This window comes from Alexandromys fortis, unplaced genomic scaffold, assembly GCF_014885135.2.
Source record: "Alexandromys fortis isolate MF-2015 unplaced genomic scaffold, M_Fortis_MF-2015_v1.1 scaffold_55, whole genome shotgun sequence".
In the NCBI taxonomy this organism is placed as follows: Eukaryota; Metazoa; Chordata; class Mammalia; order Rodentia; family Cricetidae; genus Alexandromys; species Alexandromys fortis.
In genome coordinates, this window is record NW_026067936.1 from 2,241,842 (window position 1) to 2,262,695 (window position 20,854).

At 47.7% G+C, this 20,854-nt stretch overlaps 1 protein-coding gene across 6 annotated transcripts in view; it reads right to left on the reverse strand.

Moving 5' to 3' along the window:
* The window catches only part of Tacc1 (transforming acidic coiled-coil containing protein 1), a 93,205-nt gene that overhangs the window by 41,499 nt on the left and 30,852 nt on the right, over window positions 1–20,854 (reverse strand). For 2 of the 6 annotated variants that reach the window (XM_050146721.1, XM_050146720.1), the window contains exon 2: window positions 5,192–5,307. The exons of 1 other annotated variant lie outside the window; for it this stretch is intronic. In XM_050146721.1, the coding sequence (XP_050002678.1) occupies window positions 5,192–5,307 (116 nt within the window). Of the gene's footprint in view, window positions 1–5,191; window positions 5,308–6,252; window positions 6,641–20,854 lie in introns of those variants that run through there. 3 more of the 6 variants (XM_050146719.1, XM_050146722.1, XM_050146724.1) reach the window with 3 other exon arrangements.

Here is a 20,854-nt window from a genome sequence, read left to right on the forward strand (position 1 = left end):
CTCCCTCCCTCCCTCCCTCCCTCCCTCTCCCTTTCTCCTCGTCCCCCTTCTCCCTTCCTCTCCCCTTTCCCTATCCCTTCCATAGCCCACTAAATAAATAAATAAATACCCACTTTCTCTGTAGGCAAGCCTATCTGTCTATCTGTCTCTGTCTCTCACCTGCTGCGGCTCCTCATGGGACTGGCTGAGCCACCACACAGCTCCCTGACTAAGACCCACTGCCCCTTGTGGCCAGGCACCATTTTAATTTACCATTATATTTAAATCTCAAGTATATTGTCTCCAAAGGAGACAAAAAGTCAGGCAACCTTTCTCCCGTAAGGAAGCCCTTCCCAACCACATAGGCCCACAAAGGTGGAAATTGGTACACACTGTTCAATTGTTATTTGAGCACGGCCATCTTCTTTATGGTTTATTTTACAATCCTAGTGATTTCTCTGAAACTGGCAGAAGTATGAATAGAGGTTACCAAACCTCTCCAGCCCCAAGTACTTGACTACCAAGATACAAAATCAGTCACATAGAAAACCTGAGCATGGTTATATTCCCAAACAGCAGCACCACAATTGTTTTCAACCATTTAACTTTTGAGGGGATTTTTTTTTTTTTTTTTGGTTTTTGACTGTCCTGGAACTCACTATGGAAACCAGGCTAGCTTGTAGCCTTGAACTAAGACACCTGCCTGCCTCTGCCTCCCCAGTGCTGAGATTAAAAGTGGCTCATTTACTTAAAAATTTTAAATCCTGGGGAAGAGACAGAAATTTTTAATAAATAAATAAATAAAGGGTAAAAAAAAATTTTTTAAATCCTTTCTGTCCCTGGAGAGTCAAAAAAAAAAAAGTGACCAAATTTAGCCTGGAGCATGGCTTGGTGTTTCTGATCTAAATACCAAAGTTCTATGTGTGCGCCTTTAATCCTAGCACTGGGAGGGGGGGGGTTTGCAGAGGCAAGTGGACCTCTGTGAGTTCAAGGCCAGACAGGTCTACAGATAGGGCTACAGAGAAACACTGTCTCAGAAATAAACAATTTAATTCAAAACAAAACAAGCAAACTCAGCTTAAGCATCCTTCTTTGGGAAAAGCGGACTGCAAATGCAGAACTACCAGTGGAAATTTTACAGTTGCCAGTTTGGTATTTCCAAGAAAACTTTCAGTTAGTTTATTACATATTCAGAAGCCAACTTTTTTCTGTGCCTTAAAAAAACAAAACAAAAACAACAACAACAAAAAAAACCACAACCTGACCTACTATTTAATTGTTAGCATAAAACCATCTTAAGAGGACTCATTAAAAAAATTACATACATTCTTAAAACAGTTCCAATAAAAAGCAAAACTGTACTTCCCTCCAAATGTAAAGAACGAGGAGGCAGGTGATGGAGCAGGAGGCTGCTCTTCCAGAGGACCAGAGTTCAATTCCCAGCACCCACATAGCAGGTTACAACTGTCTGTTACTCTAGTTCCAGGGGACCTAACACCCTCACATAGACATAGACACAGGCAAAACAGCACCACACATTAAAAATAAATTATTAAAAAAAAAGAGCTTTTGCTCAGTGAAACCATCTTTAGCGAGACCTGTGCTTCTGCTGTGTTCTCACAACTACTTTGTATGCCTGACAAGGTGATCCATAGGCTGAGCTAACTCCAGGAGGTCCTTAAAAGGCCAGACACTAACCAACCAGTCTTAGGAGTCACCCACTCTCTAAAGACCTTACACTGGGGGGATCCCCAATATGTAGGGCTGGTTCCCACCCTATACGCCACCTCCCTCCCCCAGAGTCACACTCTGCAGCCATGAACTACCCTGGAGAGCTCTGCTGATGTAGGCTCTCTAAGAAGAAAACATTTATACAGAAGGAAAGAGTGTGAGAGTCACTGGAACGGGAAGGACCAAACAATTGAGTGGCTGTGGCTGGGGGGTGGGGGGCAGAGCCAATCCCAGACTCTATTCATTTACCGGAGAATCTGGCAGAGGAATCAGAAGAGCAGACTGGTAGAACGCTGAGGAAAGGCTGCCCGAGCTGAGGACAATTCAAAGAGGCTTTCAAACAGCTACTTAACGTCTGTCCTATGAGCTTTATTTAAATTTGATAAGGTCGGAGAAATAGTTCTTTCTAGCTTCTAGACCTCCCTCCCGATCTGCAAGGAAGCTATGGGGGCAGGCAGTATCTTCATCACAGGAAGGACTGTGTAGCTCTGCCACACACCCTCTGCCACGCGCTAGTCCATGTCAACCAGGAGTCCTGACCTGGTAACGGCACAGAGCAGGCTGAAGGTGCTGTTTTGAGTCTCGGCACAGTACACCTAGCATGCAGATGACAATTTCTAGTAAAAAATCAAACTGCAAAAAGAGAGTGATGGTATAGCAATAAATCTAACCCCTCTACAAAGTCCAGAGACTCGACTTCCCCAGGCAACTTGTGACGAAGCACGCACTAAGCTACATCAACTGTGAACCTAAGGGAGTCAGAACTCATTCCAAGATCTTGGTGTTAAAGGCAGTGGGATGAGAAGCCACATGCAAAGGACATCCACCCCAGAGCCCTTCCTCTATAAAGCAAACAACCAGACCCAGCTCTTGAGAGGCTGGGGCACAGAGTTCACGAGTTCAAGGCCAGCCTAGGCTACTTAGGAGACTGTTATTTATCTCACGTACAACAAAAGACCTGGGCCAGCAAGATGGCTCAGGGAACAGAAGTATTTACTCCTATACTTGAAGACCTGAATTCAGTCCCTACAACCAGCATGGTGGAAGGACAGAACCAATTCCTGATAGCTGCCCAACAAACTCCACATGCGGGCAGTGGCACATGCCCCTACCACCACCACCAAATAATAAATGCGAAAAAAATAATTTTTTAAATTAAAAACTATGCCTGAAGTAGTGGCTGACACCTTTAGTCCCAGTACCTGGAATGCAGAGGTAAATGAATCTCCCTTAAGTTTATGGGGGGGGCCAGCCATGATAAGCTAAGTCCGGGCAGGTCACCCAAAGGAAGTTCTTTACTTCCCACCATTATCATCTGGGACTCTGGCCATCGATGAATTTAAAGGGAGTCTGGAGTCTCAATAGTTTACCCTGAGACAATGCCTGACTGCAAGAGGAACCACAGGCTAAGACCCCCACCCAAGAGCAGGCCATTCAAAGGAAATGCCCGGCATTCCAACTGCTGTACATGGGATCACCTGACAGGGCACCTCAACAGGACACCCCTAAACAGATGTCAGCCAATCACAGGTCCTGAACCTCAGAAACCCCCTCACCCCCACCTTTACTACTAGAAAAACCCAATTCCAATTGAGCTCGGGGCTCTCCGTTTATTCCAATATGTTGGACGTGCGGAGAGACCGAGTTTACAAACTTGATTAAAATACTCTCTGCTTTTACATATGGGACTCGGTCTCCTTTGTTGGTTTTGTGGGGACCCACGGATTTGGGCATAACAAGCTCAAAGCCAACTTGGTCTACACAGCAAGTTCCAGGCTAGCCATGGCTACACAGTTGAGGCCTTGTCTCAAGGAGTTAAAGCCTTGCAACAATGAATTAAACTGTCCCCAAGAAGATATGTTAAAAGACATAATTTACCAGAAATGTGCCCTTATTTGGAAATAGTATCTCTAGAGGTGCAATGAAGTTAAAATGAGGTCATACTAGTTTGGAGAGAGTAATAAACTGAATGACCTGAGTCCCCATAGCACGGCCACAGGAAGACACAGACTTTCAGGGAAAACCCACCATGTGATAAAGCAAAGAATTACGTTGCCTCAAGCCAAACCCCAAGGGCAACTGACAAGCAGCAGAAGTCAGAACAGACAAAGTTTTCCTTGAGTCTTCAGGAGCAGGACCCTGCCAACACTCGGGTTTCAGACTTCCGATTCTGATCAGCTCTCAGCAACTATGAGAGTAAACTGGTTTTGAGCTCCTCGGATTATGGTTTATGGTATTTTGTTCAGAAACCCTACAGCCGCTTCCTACCTCACTCTGAAAACCTATCATTATAATTGCCTGGCCTGACCCTCGCCTTGCTGACTTCAGCTCCTATTACTTAGCAGCCCAGTCATTCCACGTGGGCAGCACTGGCCTCTGGGCCTGCTCCTCCAGGATGCGTGATTCTCTAGGCCCTAGGGCTCCATGCTTACGGGCTGCTTCTCTGCAAACACCGTACCCTTTGCAGAAAAGGTTCTTCTCCCCAAAACACACACAAGTCTTGTTTCCTCAACTCTCCCCTTAGTAGTCTGTTCACGGTACCATCTCTATCAGGTCCCCCTAAACCAACTTCCAGCACCTACGAACCAGACCCATAGGTCAGCCCCCACCCCTAACCCTGCCGTTCTCCACAGAACTTAACATAACTCAACAGATTTTGCTTTTATGGCTTAAAAGGTTCTCATCCCTCCAAAATGTTGCTCAGTGAAATCAGGGATTCAACTTCTGTATCACAGGGCCTCTATTGACTGAAGGAACAAATTAATTCCGATTAGAGCAAATGAAATTTTATTCAAAACTATGTAACAATAAACCAAGCTTGGCGTTGCAGACCTATCATTCCAGAATCAGTTCAAGGTTATATTCAGTGAGTTTCAAGGCTAGCCTGGGCTATGTATCTAAGATCCTGTCTCAAAAAAAAAAATTTTTTTTTTTGCGATTTAAATTTAGTGGGCCAGAGGCATCTAGAATTGAAGGGCATGTATGAGATTGGGCTCTGGGGGGACAGGGGAGGGTATGTGTTGTTTACACTGAAGGGCTCCCGACCAGCCCTTGGTGGGAAGGAAAGGCAAGCAATTTTGAAACTGCTTAAGATTCCTGACTCAAAAATCAACTCTTACCTATAATTTTGTGTCTAGCCACACCCTTGTAGAAACAACTAGACTGTGGAATCTGAGAAGCCAGACAGATCTAAACACAACCCAACCCATCACTCACCGATTTTTACTTATTCCGGGTTGAGAGCAGGAATGGCTGGGAATGTAGATAAAAGCATAATCTCTCTTCAGAGAACGAATCATCAAATCATCAAAACGTTTATTTTACAAAACAAAAGGCCAAGCCTTCCAAATCAGCCTCTTCTGGAGCAAGGAGACAACCTACCTTCTCTCAAGTGGTCCTCGAGATGCACACGCAACCCTTTTTATGCCCCTCCCTTTTAAAAGTTAAAACCAAAGAAGTAGAAAATTAAAGTTGTTTTTACCTTGGGGTTTGGCCTCAGGTTCTGCCAATCCTAGAGGTGAGCCACAAGACTCCTTGAGGGGCGATCTGATTGGCGTTTCCGCTTCAGGAGTCTCAAAATTACCTTCAGAATCCGAGCTGCCAAGGGGGGAAAAACGAGGCATTACCACGGTCAACGGTATTTCCAACGGCCTTTAAACTGCACTTACAACCGTGCAAGTCCAGCACCTCCGTCTAACTTTACAACCAACCAATCAATCCTCAACCCGGCTGAGGGAGAGGCTGCGGCAGTTTTTCAGCGATGCCCAATATCCTAGCTCCCCAAAATCTCTTGTCCTCTGGAACGTCTCACCAGGACCACTTATTTTTGAGGTCATCTTTGCCTTTCACACCCGAAACGGGGCGGGGGGGGGAAGAGGAGCTTCAAATCAACTCCTCGTACTTGACCCCTTTCCAGAGGCTTAAAAGTGAATATCGCCGCCCCCCCCCCCCGCCCAAACTAAGCCAATTCTTAACCATGCCTTCCTTGTTCCTTGGTAGGCCTCTACCTGTCTCAAAGTCACTCGCGGCTGAAAATGCCGTCACCTGCCTTCCACAATCACACGTGTGACAGCTCAGCAGAGACCACCATTTCTCACCAGCTGCCAGGGGCCTGTCATCACGCGATCCTCTCTTACCACGGCAGCATTTTCGGACACTGCGGGGCCGAGATGGATGCGGGGGAGTGGGAGGACGATTTCCTGCCCGCAGAGTAAAAGCTACATATCCCGCCTGGCCTCATCAACTGACACTACCCGGTGTGGCTGTGTCGGAGCCGGGGTGTCGACGCTTAGGAGAAAACGAGCTAGGCAAACCGGGACGGGGAGACCGCCGATTCGGGGCCGGGTTCAGAAAGCTCACAGCGAAGACAGGGGACGAAAAGCACACGGGCAGACAGAACATCCCGAACTTTCGGGTGCACAGCGGGGACCCGGCTGCAGGCAAGACGCAGCCAGAGCCGGCAACACGGTTGCGCGCACACAGCATGACCGCGGTGGGAGGATGGCGCGCGCCTGCATCCCGGCTGGGATGCGGTGTACTTGCCTGAAACTCAGAGATTTGGTCTCGGCTTGCGAGTCCTCCTCCTCCTCGGGGTCACCCTCGGGACCTCCGGCTTCTTCCTCGCCCGCGCCCGCGCCGCGGACCGCGGACCACGTCCACTTGGCCCACTGCACGGGCGACAGGATCTGCCAGGGACTGAACGCCATGAGCGCGGCTGCCGCCCCGGCGGTGGGAACGGCGGCCTCCTTCCTTCAAAATGGAGGGGCTGTGACAGGCGCCGGCGACCCGCGGATGTGGCTCCAACGAGCGAGCGCCGTCGGGCCGGGCGCAGCGCTTCCTCCCACGGCCCGCAGCGCCGCTCGCCCCCGCTCCTCCGAGCCGCCGCGCCACACGCGCGCCCCCGCGCGCCCCCGCTCGCCCGCCTGTCCCCTCCCTCTCTCCCTCCCTCCCTGCGCGGCTTGGCTCTGGGGTCGGCTCCCGCCTAGAGCAGCCTGGGCCACCGCGGAGCCGCGCCCCTGGAGCCGCCCCCTCGGACCGAACTACTGGCGCGGGGCGCGGGGGCGACGGCTGGGAAGGCTTTGGGGCGCGCTCCCCCCGCCGCGCTGGTCGCGCCCGGCCTTGCTCCGGCAGGGGCTGCCCGACCGCCCGGCCGTTCGCGCCCGCTCGCCCTCCCCCCTACCGCCCCCCCCCCCGCGGGGACCCGCGCCTCCAGCTCGCCGCGCCGCGCGCCGCCGACGTCCGTTTCCGAGCGTGTGCGCGCTGCTGCGCCTTTCCTCTTCCCCCTTTTATCTGTTCTTCCTGCCGCTACGACTTAATGGCGTGGCTGACGCTGGACCGCACAGAAGTTAAGCCCTTCATTTAAAAACAAAAGCAAAAAAAAAAAAAAAAAACTCGGAACCTCTCTTGTGCCCGCTCCCTGACACTAACTCATCTCCATCCCCGTTACTCCCAGGATTTGGGAGGCTCCCCCAGCCAACATAAGAATTGAAGATGCCGCCGGGCAGCACTCGGGAGGCAGAGACAGGCGGATCTTTGGGAGTTCGAGGCCAGCCTGGTCTACAAGAGCTAGTTCCGGGATGGTCACCAAAGCTACAGAGAAACCCTGTCTCAAAAAAACAAAAAAAAAAAAAAAGAATTGAAGATGCCTTGCCAGCACCAAACCACACTCACGGAGGCTCTGGAGTGGCCAAACCTGGGATAGAGGACATAAAATTACCCCCTGACAAGACAGCCTGAGCGGTTTCCCGTTGTCCATCCTTTTCAGAACTTTAAGGGTTTCTTCATATAATCTAGGTCTTTGGTTACTGATGTCATTTCCCGCTCCGGTAAGAAGCCAGCAGGCCTGGTGACCGCAGCCTTCAGGATAAAATCTTTTAATCTTTGTAGGCGAAGAGAAGAGTTTTTTTTCCTTCATCTTTGAAAGATTCGACTCGACAAGGGACTGCCCCAGGCCCTCTCTCCTAGTGAACCCGTTGCCTCCAACGCCAAAGCTTGAGTCTCTTGATGCGTCAGTAATGTGTTTCTTTTGCTGCTGTCATTTCTGAGTCTCGGGGAATCTGTGATGTGGCTACAATTCCCACAGAGTGCGCCTCCAAATTTCAGGACAAGGTCGCGCTGAAACTTGTAGAACACCGATGATCTCCCGAACGGAGTTGGCACCAAGTATACTGCTGATGAATCAGAAAGGTCTTACATACTCCGTAACAAAGCAAACATGTAAGATAAGGCTTGGCAGGTATAAAAGGCAGGAGGATGCTTTGGAATCCATTACTGCTTCTTGCCAGAGATAAACAGGACTGTCAAGAAAGAGTGGCGTAAGACTTAAAAAAAAAAATAGAGGCAGAAGTCATTTTGTTTCAGGTCTACAAGAACTATGCCAACGCTATACAACTGTTGGTGTCTTGGGTTTATGATCACCAAATAAATCTCCAGGTTAGAAATCCCTTAGATTCCTCGGTTTGATACACATATCCTGTGGCCTGAATATAATCCCCATGTGAGTCAGCACTTGGTTTTGATCATTTTTCCTCAATAGTGCTAGAATCTTCTTCCCTTCTCTCAATCCTTGGTGTGATGTGCATACTTCCTGCACTCCCTAACCTCTTAGAACCTCAGTTTCCAGGTTGAAGAGATGGCTCAGAGGTTAAGAGATCTGACTGCTCTTCTAGAGGACCTGGGTTCAAGTCCCAGCACCTGCACGGCTACTAACGATTCTTAACTCTTAAGACCTGACATACAGACACACAGGCAGGCAAAACAGTAATTAATGAATTAATTAGTTAATTAATAACAGTAAGTAATTAATGCACATAAAATAAAAATAAATTTTAAAAGATCCTGCTTCCCTAGGCATCATCAGCAGGGACCTAGATCTAACTTTTATATGCCCAAGAACATCTAGGAGATTATAAAAACAGAAATTCACTCTGGGGATCTAGCTAGCTCAGAGGGAGCGCACAAGACCTGGCCCACACAAGATCCTGAATTCCATCCCTATCCTGTGATGTGGGAGTGTCATATATCAATCTGTTGATTTCATTGGTTAAGTAATAAACACACTGCTTGGCCTCATAGCTTAGAACATAGGTGGGTGGAGTAAACAGAATAGGATGCTGGGAGGAAGAGAAAGTGAGCTCAGATTCGACAGCTCTGCTCTGGAGCAGAGACACGATGCTCAGCTCTCCTGGATAGACGCCATAGCTCTGCACTCAGAGACACACGTGATGAAGCTCAGACTCAGGATGGACGTAGGCTAGAATCTTGCCTGTAAGCGCACCTTGGGGTGCTTACACACGTTATTAGAAATGGGCTAGTCCAGGTGTGAGAGTTAGCCGAGAAGAGGCTAAATATAATGGGCAAGCAGTGTTTAAAAGAATACAATTTGTGTGTTGTTATTTCGGGCATGAGCTAGCAGGCGGCCGGGGTGATGGGGATGCAGCCCCACCGCTCCTATTTCAACAATCCTGAAGCAAGGAGGAGGGGTTTAGTGGTGTCTAGACAGTTGTATGTGTGTTATACTGTCCTTGAGGAACTGTCAAGATGGTAAACTTGGCAAAGGATATCTAACTCAGGATAACTCAGGCCGACCACTGCTCTTGCTCCTAGAACAACCGGTTTCTCTTCGCCTGCAGAGCTTTCTGCGTTCCTGAACTACACCTCTTCTCCCACCTGAATCCCAAGTCCGCCCAAGATCCCTGACCTTGGCTAGCCAAACTCCTCTCCTCAGCCAGCTCAGTGGCGCCCTGTGGGAAAGTACCTCTGTGCTCCCTACCCTTGTAGACCTGAGATCACGGCTGTGGCCTTTAGTTGTAAAAGTGAAAAGGAGAGTTCTCAGGAGGACACCAGGACGACAGGCATAAGCCAAGCCTGTCTCGGGGTGTAAAGGGTGTAAGGTCACCCTACACTTAGCACAGCACATGCAACACGTTTATTTACACACATGCATCCTATATTTGAGCCATGTATTCCAAAGGTCAGAGGCCATGTCATATTTATGATAATATTTTCGTCTTTCCAGAAACTTAGGACAAGTAAGCACACTCAACGGTGGTCAATAAATTATGTAAACAAACATACTAGTTTCCATTTGTCTTCCCCAGCTTGACTAAGCTCTTAGGGAAGCTATGTCTTGAAGGAGCAAAGAACAGAACCAGCTCCAGGGGTGGCCCAGAGTGAGAAAGGGTGGCTGTGCAGCCACAGCTTGAGAAAAGAGGAGCAGAAATGCCCATCTTGTTCAAGTCACTCAGTAAACAGCAACAAAGTAACTCACTCCATAGTCTTCAGAGATTGTATATCACAGAAGTTGAATAAGTTTGGTATGTCCATTTCCCCAAAATTCTAGAAAAGGCAGACCATGGTATCTGCCCTCCTCCACCGCCCTGAGCAGAATGTCCGCAAATACATAACTGAGTAGTCAAGAAATCTATTTGTTTTGGAAATGACCTTCAGCTGAGAAAGGGCCCTTTATTCTTTTCCACAACTTCGTGCCCTTCCCAGAAACTATGGGCCAGGATAACATGAAAATCTAAAACATAGTCCCGTGGGGCTGGAGATGTAGCTCTGTGGTATAGCTGGTGCGTAGCGTGAATGGGGCTCTGGGTTCAATTCCCACTGACAAAAATAACTCCTTCAAAGCATCCCACAAATGAAGGCCAGACCAAGCATGACGGAGCAATCCAGGCTACAGAGGGGTCTGCAGTGTGGGTCTCCTTAGTAAAAGCTAAATGAACTGAGTCGGGGCTGGAAAACTAATTGCTGTTGCACGGGACCCAGGTTCAGTTCCCACCACCCACAAGGCTACATACATCCACCCTTCATTCCAGTTCTAGATACTTGCTTGACACCTCTTCTGGCCCACAAGGGCACAAGTGGCGTACATGCATGCACGCAGGCAAAGCACACATACACATAAATAAATCAATCTGAAAATAAACCGAGTAAACAAATTCCGATGCCTAAGACTCTGCTGGCCCTAATTCTTGTTAGCCTCCCGCTAAGCCCCAGTTTGCCTCCACCTTAAGCTGCCTTTGTTCTCCTAGAATCTAGTTTTATCTGGAATCCTGTAGGTTCGGTTTAATGAGTATCTCCACCCTCATCCTCTCACACTGGCCTGCCTTCCCTAAGAATCTTGTCAAGTCGGTTTAGCCAGAACCATCACATGCCCCCAGAACTTCCTCTTAGTAATTTAGTAATTTTTCAAGTCAGTGACACCACCACCCCCCTCCACCTCAATGCAGATCCCTGCCTAGAAATACTTGTCTTTGTGTTTGGGCTTAAACCAGATCTCTACTTTTCAAGATCCTAGCAGAGTCGTCCCTTAAATGAAGTCTTCCATATTTAACAAGAGTCACAGCAGACCTCCCCTTAACATGCAAACCATTATCTAGTAGCGTAGCCACTGTGAGGACAGAGTCGGAGGAGAGAGGCGGGTAAGGTGAGACCTCACCGTGATCAATTCTTCTGCATGATAAACCTTCTATGGAGAGCAGAACCTGATATAAGATGAGCGAACACAAGAGCCCACCCACCTTATCAAAGGGCATAGCTGGGAGCTCCAGCAAGCCCCATTGCCCATCTTCCATGCAACACCCAAATATCGGATTCTGAAAGATATCTTTCAATATCATGACTGTTCTCCCTCACATAAACTGTTGAGATCGGGTGCAGCTGAAGGACCGACCAAAGCCACGTGTGCATCCTCTGGTTCCATGGAACCTGAACAGGCAAGGAGGAGTACCCATGCTTTGGAACACGGTAGTTATGACTGCATTTAGAAAGACCACAGATCATTCGGGAGCAACTTGGGAGGCCTGGATTAAAGGACTCGAGACTGAAGAGACCCAAGAAATCGTCTATTCTCTGCCAAGAACTGCCTAGCAAAGATAATAGCTCCTCTCACAGAAGCAAGATTCAAATCAGTGCTCACTTGGTTCTTTCAGTCCACTTGATCGGTAAGTCACGAGAACGTGAATAACCCCGGCACTTGGGAAACATAACTACACTGAAGGAACAGAATGTCCAGGCTGCTTTAAAAACAAAACCAAAAACAAACAATTTTTGACCACCCGTGGACACAAGAAGGCATTTCCATGAGACAAAGCGAACACCAAGGAGACAAGGAGAGAGCAGGACAGTGTGACACTGGAGAACTCCAGCAACTGTGGGCCTTCCGTCTTGCTGAGATTGGGCCTCCGTTTGTGTGGTGGCTTGAAAGAAAATGGCCCCTACCTGGAGTGGCACTGTGAGGGGGTGTGGCCTTGTTGGAGGAAGTGCAACACGGAGGGGGCGGACCTTGTGATCTTCTCAAGCTTCACTCATTGTGACAGCCCATCTCCCTTTGCCTCAGAGTTAAGAGGCAGGAATCTCAGCTCCAGCGCCACATCTGCCTGCACGCTGCCATGCTCCCCACCATGATGATAATGGACTGAACCTCAGAAACTGTAAGCAAGCCACCCCAATTAAATGGTTTCTTTATAAGAGTTGTTGTGGTCATGGTGTCTCTGCACAGCAATAAAAACCTTAATTAAAGATACTACATAACCCTGACTGGCCTGGAGCTTGCTATGTAGACCAGGCTGGCCTCGAACTCACAGAGCTCCTCCTGCCTCTGTCAACTGAGTGCTAGGATTAAAGGCATGGACCACCACCCCCAGCTTTATGTCTATTGTCTAACATCCACGTAATTTTTATTTGGTAAGGGGAATGAGACAATCTCACACTGTACCTCAGGCTGGCCTGAACTCAAGGCAGTCCTCCTGCCTCAGCCTTCAGAGTGCTAGGGTTATAGGAATATGCCACATCTAGCTAGTTTAAGAATTTAGTGGTTGCCAAGATGGCTCAGCAGTAAAGAGCACTTTCTGTTCTTCCAGAAGATGCAAATTTAGTTTCTAGCACCTATGTAGGGCGTCCTGCTGACTAGTTTTATGTCAACTTGACATACTATAGGTACCTATAGTCATCTGAGAGGAGGGAACCCCGTAAGATCTGGCTGTAGGCAAGCCTGTAAGTTTTCTTAATTAGTGATTGATGGGGGAGAGCTCAGCTCATGGTGGGAGGCACCATCCCTGGGCTGCTGTGTCGGCCCATATTTCTATTTGGTGTGGCAGCCAGGCTCTGAAGCCACAGGCCCCACCTGCGGTGGTCAGATAGCCCTGCAGACAGGCCGTCACTGCCCTAACAAAGGGTCAGGATGTTGTTGCTCCTTTCTTTGTAATTTGGAGGATGCCTGATAGAGATGTTAATTCAAACCTAAGTGACAGCTAACATACACAGCAGACAGGTAGATGTGGACATGACAAAAAGCCATTCCCCTGGTTACCTAGGAGACAGAATGCTAATGCATTTCCCCTAAGTTAAGTTTTGGTATAAAGGCCTTTTGAAGAATAAAACGAAAGAAATTCTTCAGGATGTGAACTCAGGACTTCATGAGGGACCACTGAGAATCTCTCTCCCGATAAAGCCATGTGAGTTGTGTCTTTATTCCTGTGTCTCCACGCCAGTCCAGAGAGAGATAGTTTATGTTGGGGTCTGGTCGAGAGAAATAATTGATGGTCCGGGCTAGCTCCAGACCCCAACACTGCTGGCCCTGGGTTCTGTAAGAAAGCAAGCTGAGCAAGACATGGGGAGAAGCCAGTAAGCAGCACCCCTCCATGGCTCCTACCTCTAGGCTCCAGTCTGCTTGAGTTTCTGTTCTGACTTCCTTCAGTGATGAACATGGAGTGTAAGCCAAATAGACTCTTTCCTCCCCAACTTGCTTTTCAGGTATGGTGTTTAATCGCAGCAATAGAAACCCTAGCTGCAGCCTCTTATAACTCTAGCTCCGGGGGCTCTGATGCCCTCTCTGGGCCTCTCCAGGCCCTTTCACATAGATACATGGTCGTACACATTTGATGAGCAAAATATGTGCCTAATTCAACCAAGATTAAATGCCAGAATGAGAGCTGAGAATGTAGCTCAATGGTAGGACACTTGCCCAGGATGCTCGAGGCCCTGAGTTCAATACCCAGCACTGTACAAAGTTCAAAAAATAAAATAAATAAATAAATAAATAAATAAATAAATAAACCTCCAGATTGATGATGCAAGCAAAATTGCTAGACTTCTCAAAATCCCTTAGGAAAGGTTCAGGATGCTACAAACTAAAACAGCAGCTGGCAACAATGCTTAGGACCTCAGCAGGGCCTCGGTAGAGTACCTCCTATCTCCACTGGATAAGCTTCCAAGAGATGGAGGAATTTCCTTGGCGGACTCTACAACCTGACTACTAACCACTCTCTCCCCACACTGGACAAGCTCAACACCCTCAGCTGCTGGCTTTTTCCCCTTTGCGCACTTGAGCCCAGAATGTCCCTAGGGGAATGACAGGGCCATCTATCAATGCGGCTCTTCTAATCAAGTGATTTCATCAGTCCTCACAATCCCTCCCGTCAGGTAGACGGAATGAGATTTATTCTCTCTGGGGACAGGGTAACTGAAGGCCAGAAGATCAACTGCCAGCCAGAAGTCACCGGCGGGGCAGGCAGGTGCCAGTATGCAACTCCACTCCCCTCTCAGAACTTGGTGATCCTTGTTCTCTATGCTGGAAGGAAGCCGACTGGCCTCCCAACCGTACTGTAGAAAAGTATGCTGGGTGCCCACTGGCCACGGTTCCATCTCAGCAAGGGTTCTTCGGCCTGCTCCCTCCTTACCCCGGACAGCTTACTAAGTCACAGCTGGGAAGGTGTTGCTGTTACGAAGAACGATCATTGTGCCAGGTGGCGGTGGCTCGCACCTTTAATCCCAGCACTCAGAGGAAGGCGGAGGCAGGCGGATCTCTGGGTTCGAGGCCAGCCTGGTCTACAGAACGAGTGAGTGCCATTGCTAGCAGGAAGCCAGTGGCCAACCCACGTACTTTGCTGTCCTCCCACAGTCCCTGCACAGAGTTTCTGCCAATGCCTGTACAGCGTTGACCATAAGAGCACTGGACAGCTCGTAACTTTATTATCATTGTAGTCTTATCTCGAGGGTTGTGACTTGGGTTAGCACCTTAGTCTTGGGAGGTCAATGCTATCCCATCACCTGTGAGCTGTCGTCCCTGCAATCTTCTCCTCGCGGTCCAGCCACACCCAAGTCAAGGAATGTGTGCTGCCTCTTCACACCGAAAATTACATCAGACAAATTCCTTCTTAAACGTGCTTGTTTTTCAGACAGTCTCACGACGTGGCTGGCCCTGGTTGGTATGAACTTATTCTCCTGCCTCTGTCTTCCGAGTGCTGGAACTGTCTGTGTGCACTGTTAGTTTTCAGAGAATCTGGAGAAGACGACACCTATTTTATGATGTTTGCAACAACTAGTGTCATTAAAGAACCGGTCGTGTTGGGGGTTTATGATGTTCCCACTCATTGCTGTCACACCTCCCAGCTCTGTTTAGAGACCCCATAAAAAGTTCCCTATAGCCAGGCGGTGGTGGCGCACGCCTTTCATCCCAGCACTCGGGAGGCAGAGGCAGGCGGATCTCTGTGAGTTCGAGACCAGCCTGGTCTACAAGAGCTAGTTCCAGAACAGGCTCCAAAACCACAGAGAAACCCTGTCTCGAAAAAAACAAAAACAAACAAACAAAAAAAAAAAAGTTCCCTATAGGGGGCTGGAGAGATGGCTCAGCGGTTGAGAGCACTGTCTGCTCTTCCAGGGGTCCTAGGTTTAATTCCCAGCACCCACGTGGCAGCACACACCTGTTTGTAACTCCAGTTCCTAGGGTTTCTGACACCCTCACACAGATGTACATGCAGGCAAAACATCAAAGTACATAAAATAAAAATAAATTATTTTAAAAAAAGAAGAAGAGAGCTCACTTTAGTTTACTACCCTGGGATACAAGAAGCAGCCCTTAAGTATCAAAGACATAAACATAACTAGGTCAGTCTGTTTATTCCAAGTGAGGATAATAAACCAAACGGTAGCCTTAAACCTTCCACAAACCCTAAGTTTAAAAGAGGCAAAAAAAAAAAAAAAGAAACACAAAGATCTATTTATTATAGAAAATGACCATCAGACTTAGAAACAGCTCCTAGTCCAATAGATAGGCTGTGTCTGTCCTGCAGACATTGCTGCAGTACTCCTAGACAGAGCATCATCCCACAGGACTAATCAGAATTGTCCTTACCGGGGTAGCACCTTGTCTCCTTGGGTTTATTAGATCTCTCTCTCCTTCTTCCCTCCCTTCCTCCATCTCTGCGCTCTCTTCCTCCACCTCTCTCTCCCCCCCTTTCTTCCCGTCTCCTGTCCCTCCCCCTCTCTCTTCTCTCCTAATTTTCTCTATGTTCTCTCTCTCCCCTCTCTCCCCCATATCTCCCTCCATTCTTCCCTCCAGTGATGGGGCTTCTAACATGCTAGGCAAGCCCTCTACCACAGAGCTATATCCCCAGCCAGAACTCAGCTTCCTCTTGAATAAAGTACACACTAAGAAAGCGGGCTATCTCTCCAGCTTCATGTTTTAAATGCCAGGTCCAGATTCCGTGAGAGACTATATTAAAGGAATGAAGCAGAGGTACTAGAACAAGACCCTTGATGTCCTCCTTGGGACACATACACACATGAGCATACACCACACACAGACACACACACGACACACTCACACCATATACTCACACATGCACAAACATTATATGCTCACACACATATATGCATCACATAACATACACATCACATCACATACATCACATAGTCACACATATACACATCATATCACATACTCACATAAACACACATCACATCAATACACACATTACATGCTCACATATGCACACACACATTACATACACACATATACATCACACCACATACTCACACATACACACATCATATCACATACACACATACACATCACATACATACACACACAGAGATATTATGACAGGAGCTAGAGAGATGGCTCAGCAGGTAAAGGGCCTGCAGCACAAGCATGAACCCCTGAGCGCAGATTCCCCGGCAACCAGGAATAGAAAGGTAGACATGGAAGACACGGTCTGTAGCCATACTGCCGGGTGGATCCCCAGAGCTCACTGACCAGCCAAGTCTAGCCAAATCAAGGAGATTCAGATGCAGTTAGACTGACTCAAAAAGGAGGAAAGAGGGGCTGGAGGGATAGCTCAGTGGTTAAGAGCATTGCCTGCTCTTCCAAAGGTTCTGAGTTCAATTCCCAGCAACCACATGGTGGCTCACAACCATCTGTAATGAGGTCTGGTGCCCCTTCTGGGCGGCAGACATACACACAGACAGAATATTGTATACATAATAAATAAATAAATATAAAAAAAAGGAGGAAAGAGTGGTAGAGGAAGAGACTTATTCTGGGCCTCTGGCCTCCACACACATGTGCAATCACATGCAGGTGCACTACACACACCGCACACACCCACATGTGCGAGCATTTGTAGGTGCACTACACACACCGCACACACCCACACGAACATGTACCAGAGAGGGATAATGATACACGGTTAGGGTTACTATAGCTGTGATGAAACAACGTGAGCAGAGCAACTTGGGGAGGAAAATATTTATTAGTCTTACATTTTCATATCGCTGGTCATCATCAGAGAAAGTCAGGGCAGGAACCTGGAGGCAGGAGCTGATACAGAGAGGCCTTGGAGGAATGCAGCTTACTGGCTTGTTCCTCCTGGCTCGCTCAGCCTGCTTCCTTATAAAACCTAGAACCACCAGCCCAGGGATGGCACCACCCACAATGGACTGGGTCCTCCTCCATCAATCACTAATTAAGCAAATGCCCTACAGGCTTGCCTATAGTCAGACTTGATGGAGGCATTTTCTCAGTTGAGGTTGCTCCTCTCTGATGACTCTAGCTTGTGTCAAGTTGACATAAAACTAGCCAGCACAAGACATTTATGGAAAAATAGTATCTTTATTCTTTAAACCAGCAGAAAGCTCAGGAAAGGAGCCTTCCAGATGTAAGCATTTGCTGTATGGCAAAGATGTTAAGACGTAGAAAAGGATGGTTGCTTAGTAGAAGCATGGAGAATGTTAGTTAGCAACGGAAAAACTGATCGGCATAAACTCTTACCTCGGAGTATATACCAAAAGACATTCCAGATGGATCCGATGGCTAAATACTAAAAATCAAGCCATGGGGAGAAAGCAGTCTAGAAGAAACAGAATCTGTCAGCGCTCTGTGAGAGGGATGTCAGTCCAACTCAGAAGTAATTAATGAAACCACACACAAAATCAAATCCCAGATTTATTGAGCTACACATGGAAAGTCAGGCTTGTAAATGTCTTCAAATTAAAAGGCAAACGACAGGCTGGGGGAAAACAAAGGCTAATTCTTGTTACCTAATACACTTGTGAAAACCTGGGAGTTACACCCGGAACCTCGCGGTTACAATAAATTGAACAATTGTAACTGCTTTCCGGGTGCTATACAACCACCAAGCACTTGACCTGAACTATAAGCAAACTCAGTCCCTACCTTGAAACCCACAGTCTGGGGGTGGGGATTGAGGGGAGTCTTAATATGGATCTTTTTGGTTGGCTGGCTGGTTAGTGCTACAGAGTGAATATAACCTAGAACCTTATGATGGGGGAACTTTCATATTCTGTATTGCAAACATACTTGTACTCCATACTGAAAAAAAGAATCAGAATGTACAAGTTTCACTTTGTACACACATCTGTCTGAGTTAAACCCCAGCCTGGATGTCCCTGCAAGAATACAAGGTTGGTACCCGCACAGGCTGACTTGACCACGCAAGCATCCTCAGAACCGGGAAGGGTGCAAGGGATGATGAAGGGAAGCAGACAAACTGGGGGAAAAGTCGCTGAGAGCTGGACCCGAGGAGCGAGCCTCAGTCCCAGAATGACTGGAGTTGAAGGAAGACAGGTCTTTAGGACAGTGGAGGTCAACCCACTGTCTTCTCAGATACAGGCTTGCTGAATAAAGAACAGTTTTTAAAAAACCAATTCTGCGGCTGGAGATGGCTCAGTGATTAAAGGCACTTTAATCTGGGTTTGGGTCCCGGCACCCACGTGGCAGCTCACAACCATCTATAACTCCAGTTCGTAGGGGATCTGGCATATTCTTCTGGTTTTTTTTATTTTTATTTTTATTTTTATTGAGCTCTACATTTTTCTCTGTTCCCCTCCCTGCCTCTCCCCTCCCCTTCAACCCTCTCCCAAGGTCCTCATGCTCCAAATTTACTGAGGAGATCTTGTCTTTTTCTACTACCCATGTAGATTAGATCTACGTATGTCTCTCTTAGGGTCCATTCTTCCGAGTTCTACAAGAACCAGGCACACGCACAATACACATACAAGCAAATCATTTGTGCACATAAAAGAAATCTTTGAAAAATCAGTTCCTATCTCTGCGCACTGGCATCTCTGCAATGAGCTACAGCATTCTGGTTATATCTAAGCATTATTATGGTTTTTGTCTAAGAAAAGGTAATGGTCAGAGAGACAAGTTAAATCGGCTACATTTCCACCCTCCGGAGCAGGGAGCTTCAAAAGAACCTGAAGCTAAATATAGATTTGCATCACCCTCTCTCCTCCTCATCTCCACATGCGGCCAAGCTCCAATCCAGGAATAGTATATTAGGCTGATTAAAGTCTAATTTTTCTTTTCTTTTCTTTTTTCTTTTTTTAAGAGTCTAATTTTTCAACCAAGCCTAGTGGTCTCTAACTGTAATCCTAGCACTTGGAAGGCTGAAGCAGGAGGATTCCTATGAGCTTAGGTTCGCCTGGGCTCCCCAGTGAATTCCAAGAAAGCTTAAGTTACATACAGTGTGAAACCTGGCAAATAAGTAAACATTTAAGAATTTCGTTTTCGGGGGCTGGAGAGATGGCTCAGAGGTTAAGAGCGCTGACTGCTCTTCCAGAGGTCCTGAGTTCAATTCCCAGCAACCACATGGTGGCTCACAACCATCTATGATAAAATCTGATGCTTTCTTCTGGTGTGCAGATATACATGCAGGCAGAATGCTGTATACATAATAAATAAATCTTAAAAAAAAAGAATTTCGTTTTCAAATCTGAAAGAAGGAGCGTTCAACAGAAGAGCGCATGCCAAGCATACCTGAGGTTTAGCACTAAGAAGAAGAAGAGGAGGAGGAGGAGGAGGAGGAGGAGGAGGAGGAGGAGGAGGAGGAGGAGGAGGAGGAGGAGGAGGGGGAGGAGGAGGAGGAGGAGGAGGAAGAGGAGGAGGAGGGAAAGGAGGAAAAGGAGGTGTGACCTGTAAGCCAAATAAACCCTTTACTCTCCAAGTTGGTTTTGGTGAGTCTTTTATCACAGCAGCAGAAACCTAACACATAGAGCCTTTAAAACAGTAAACCTCTCTGCCAGGCGGTGGTGGCGCACACCTTTAAACCCAGCATTTGGGAGGCAGAGGCAGGCGGATCTCTGAGTCCTCTGGGGGACTGCTCTGTGAGATGCTTCTCCTTCCTATCGCTTTGCCTCCCCCAGCAGCACAGCCCCCTTCCTTCAAGACATGCCAGTGCCCAAGCTGCCATTTCCAGTCCTCTAGTCTGCCACCTGGATCCTGGCCACCCCAAAACAAGACTGCGATACCCCTATGACTCTCCTGCATAGAGGAAAATTCCAAGAAGGAAGGAACATGGGAAGAGAGAGCTTGGCTGATACAAGGGGCTGTGTCTACAAAGACTGATGGACCCAGCAGAACTTCAGTACTACAGAGAGACTGGAATGTTGAGGTCCAGGGCCTAATTGCCTTATCATGGGCTAAATTCCTTGCCCTCCTGTGTCAGAACTAACATCTTGTGAAAAAGAGATAAAAAAAAAAAAAAAAAACAACTTTTGGAATCTATTAATTTAGCAGGCCACTAGCTTCCGCCAACCCCAAAGCTAATAATGTCATCAGACAGCATCTCGGCCCTGTAGGAAAGCACCCCGCCCATCTCGCTGCTGTGTCTGCCTCTCTGATGTACTCACCAATGTATTTTCACCTTGCTTAGAATTACTACTTTCTTTGTTCTATAACACTGTAAAATTTCACGGAACTGTTTCCATGTGAGAACACGGAACTTGGGGCAGCCTAAATTGGGGTCCCATGGCCACGGTCACTCATATATACTCCAGAATATACCATGTCGCCGGGCAATGGTGGCGCATGCCTTTAATCCCAGCACTCGGGAGG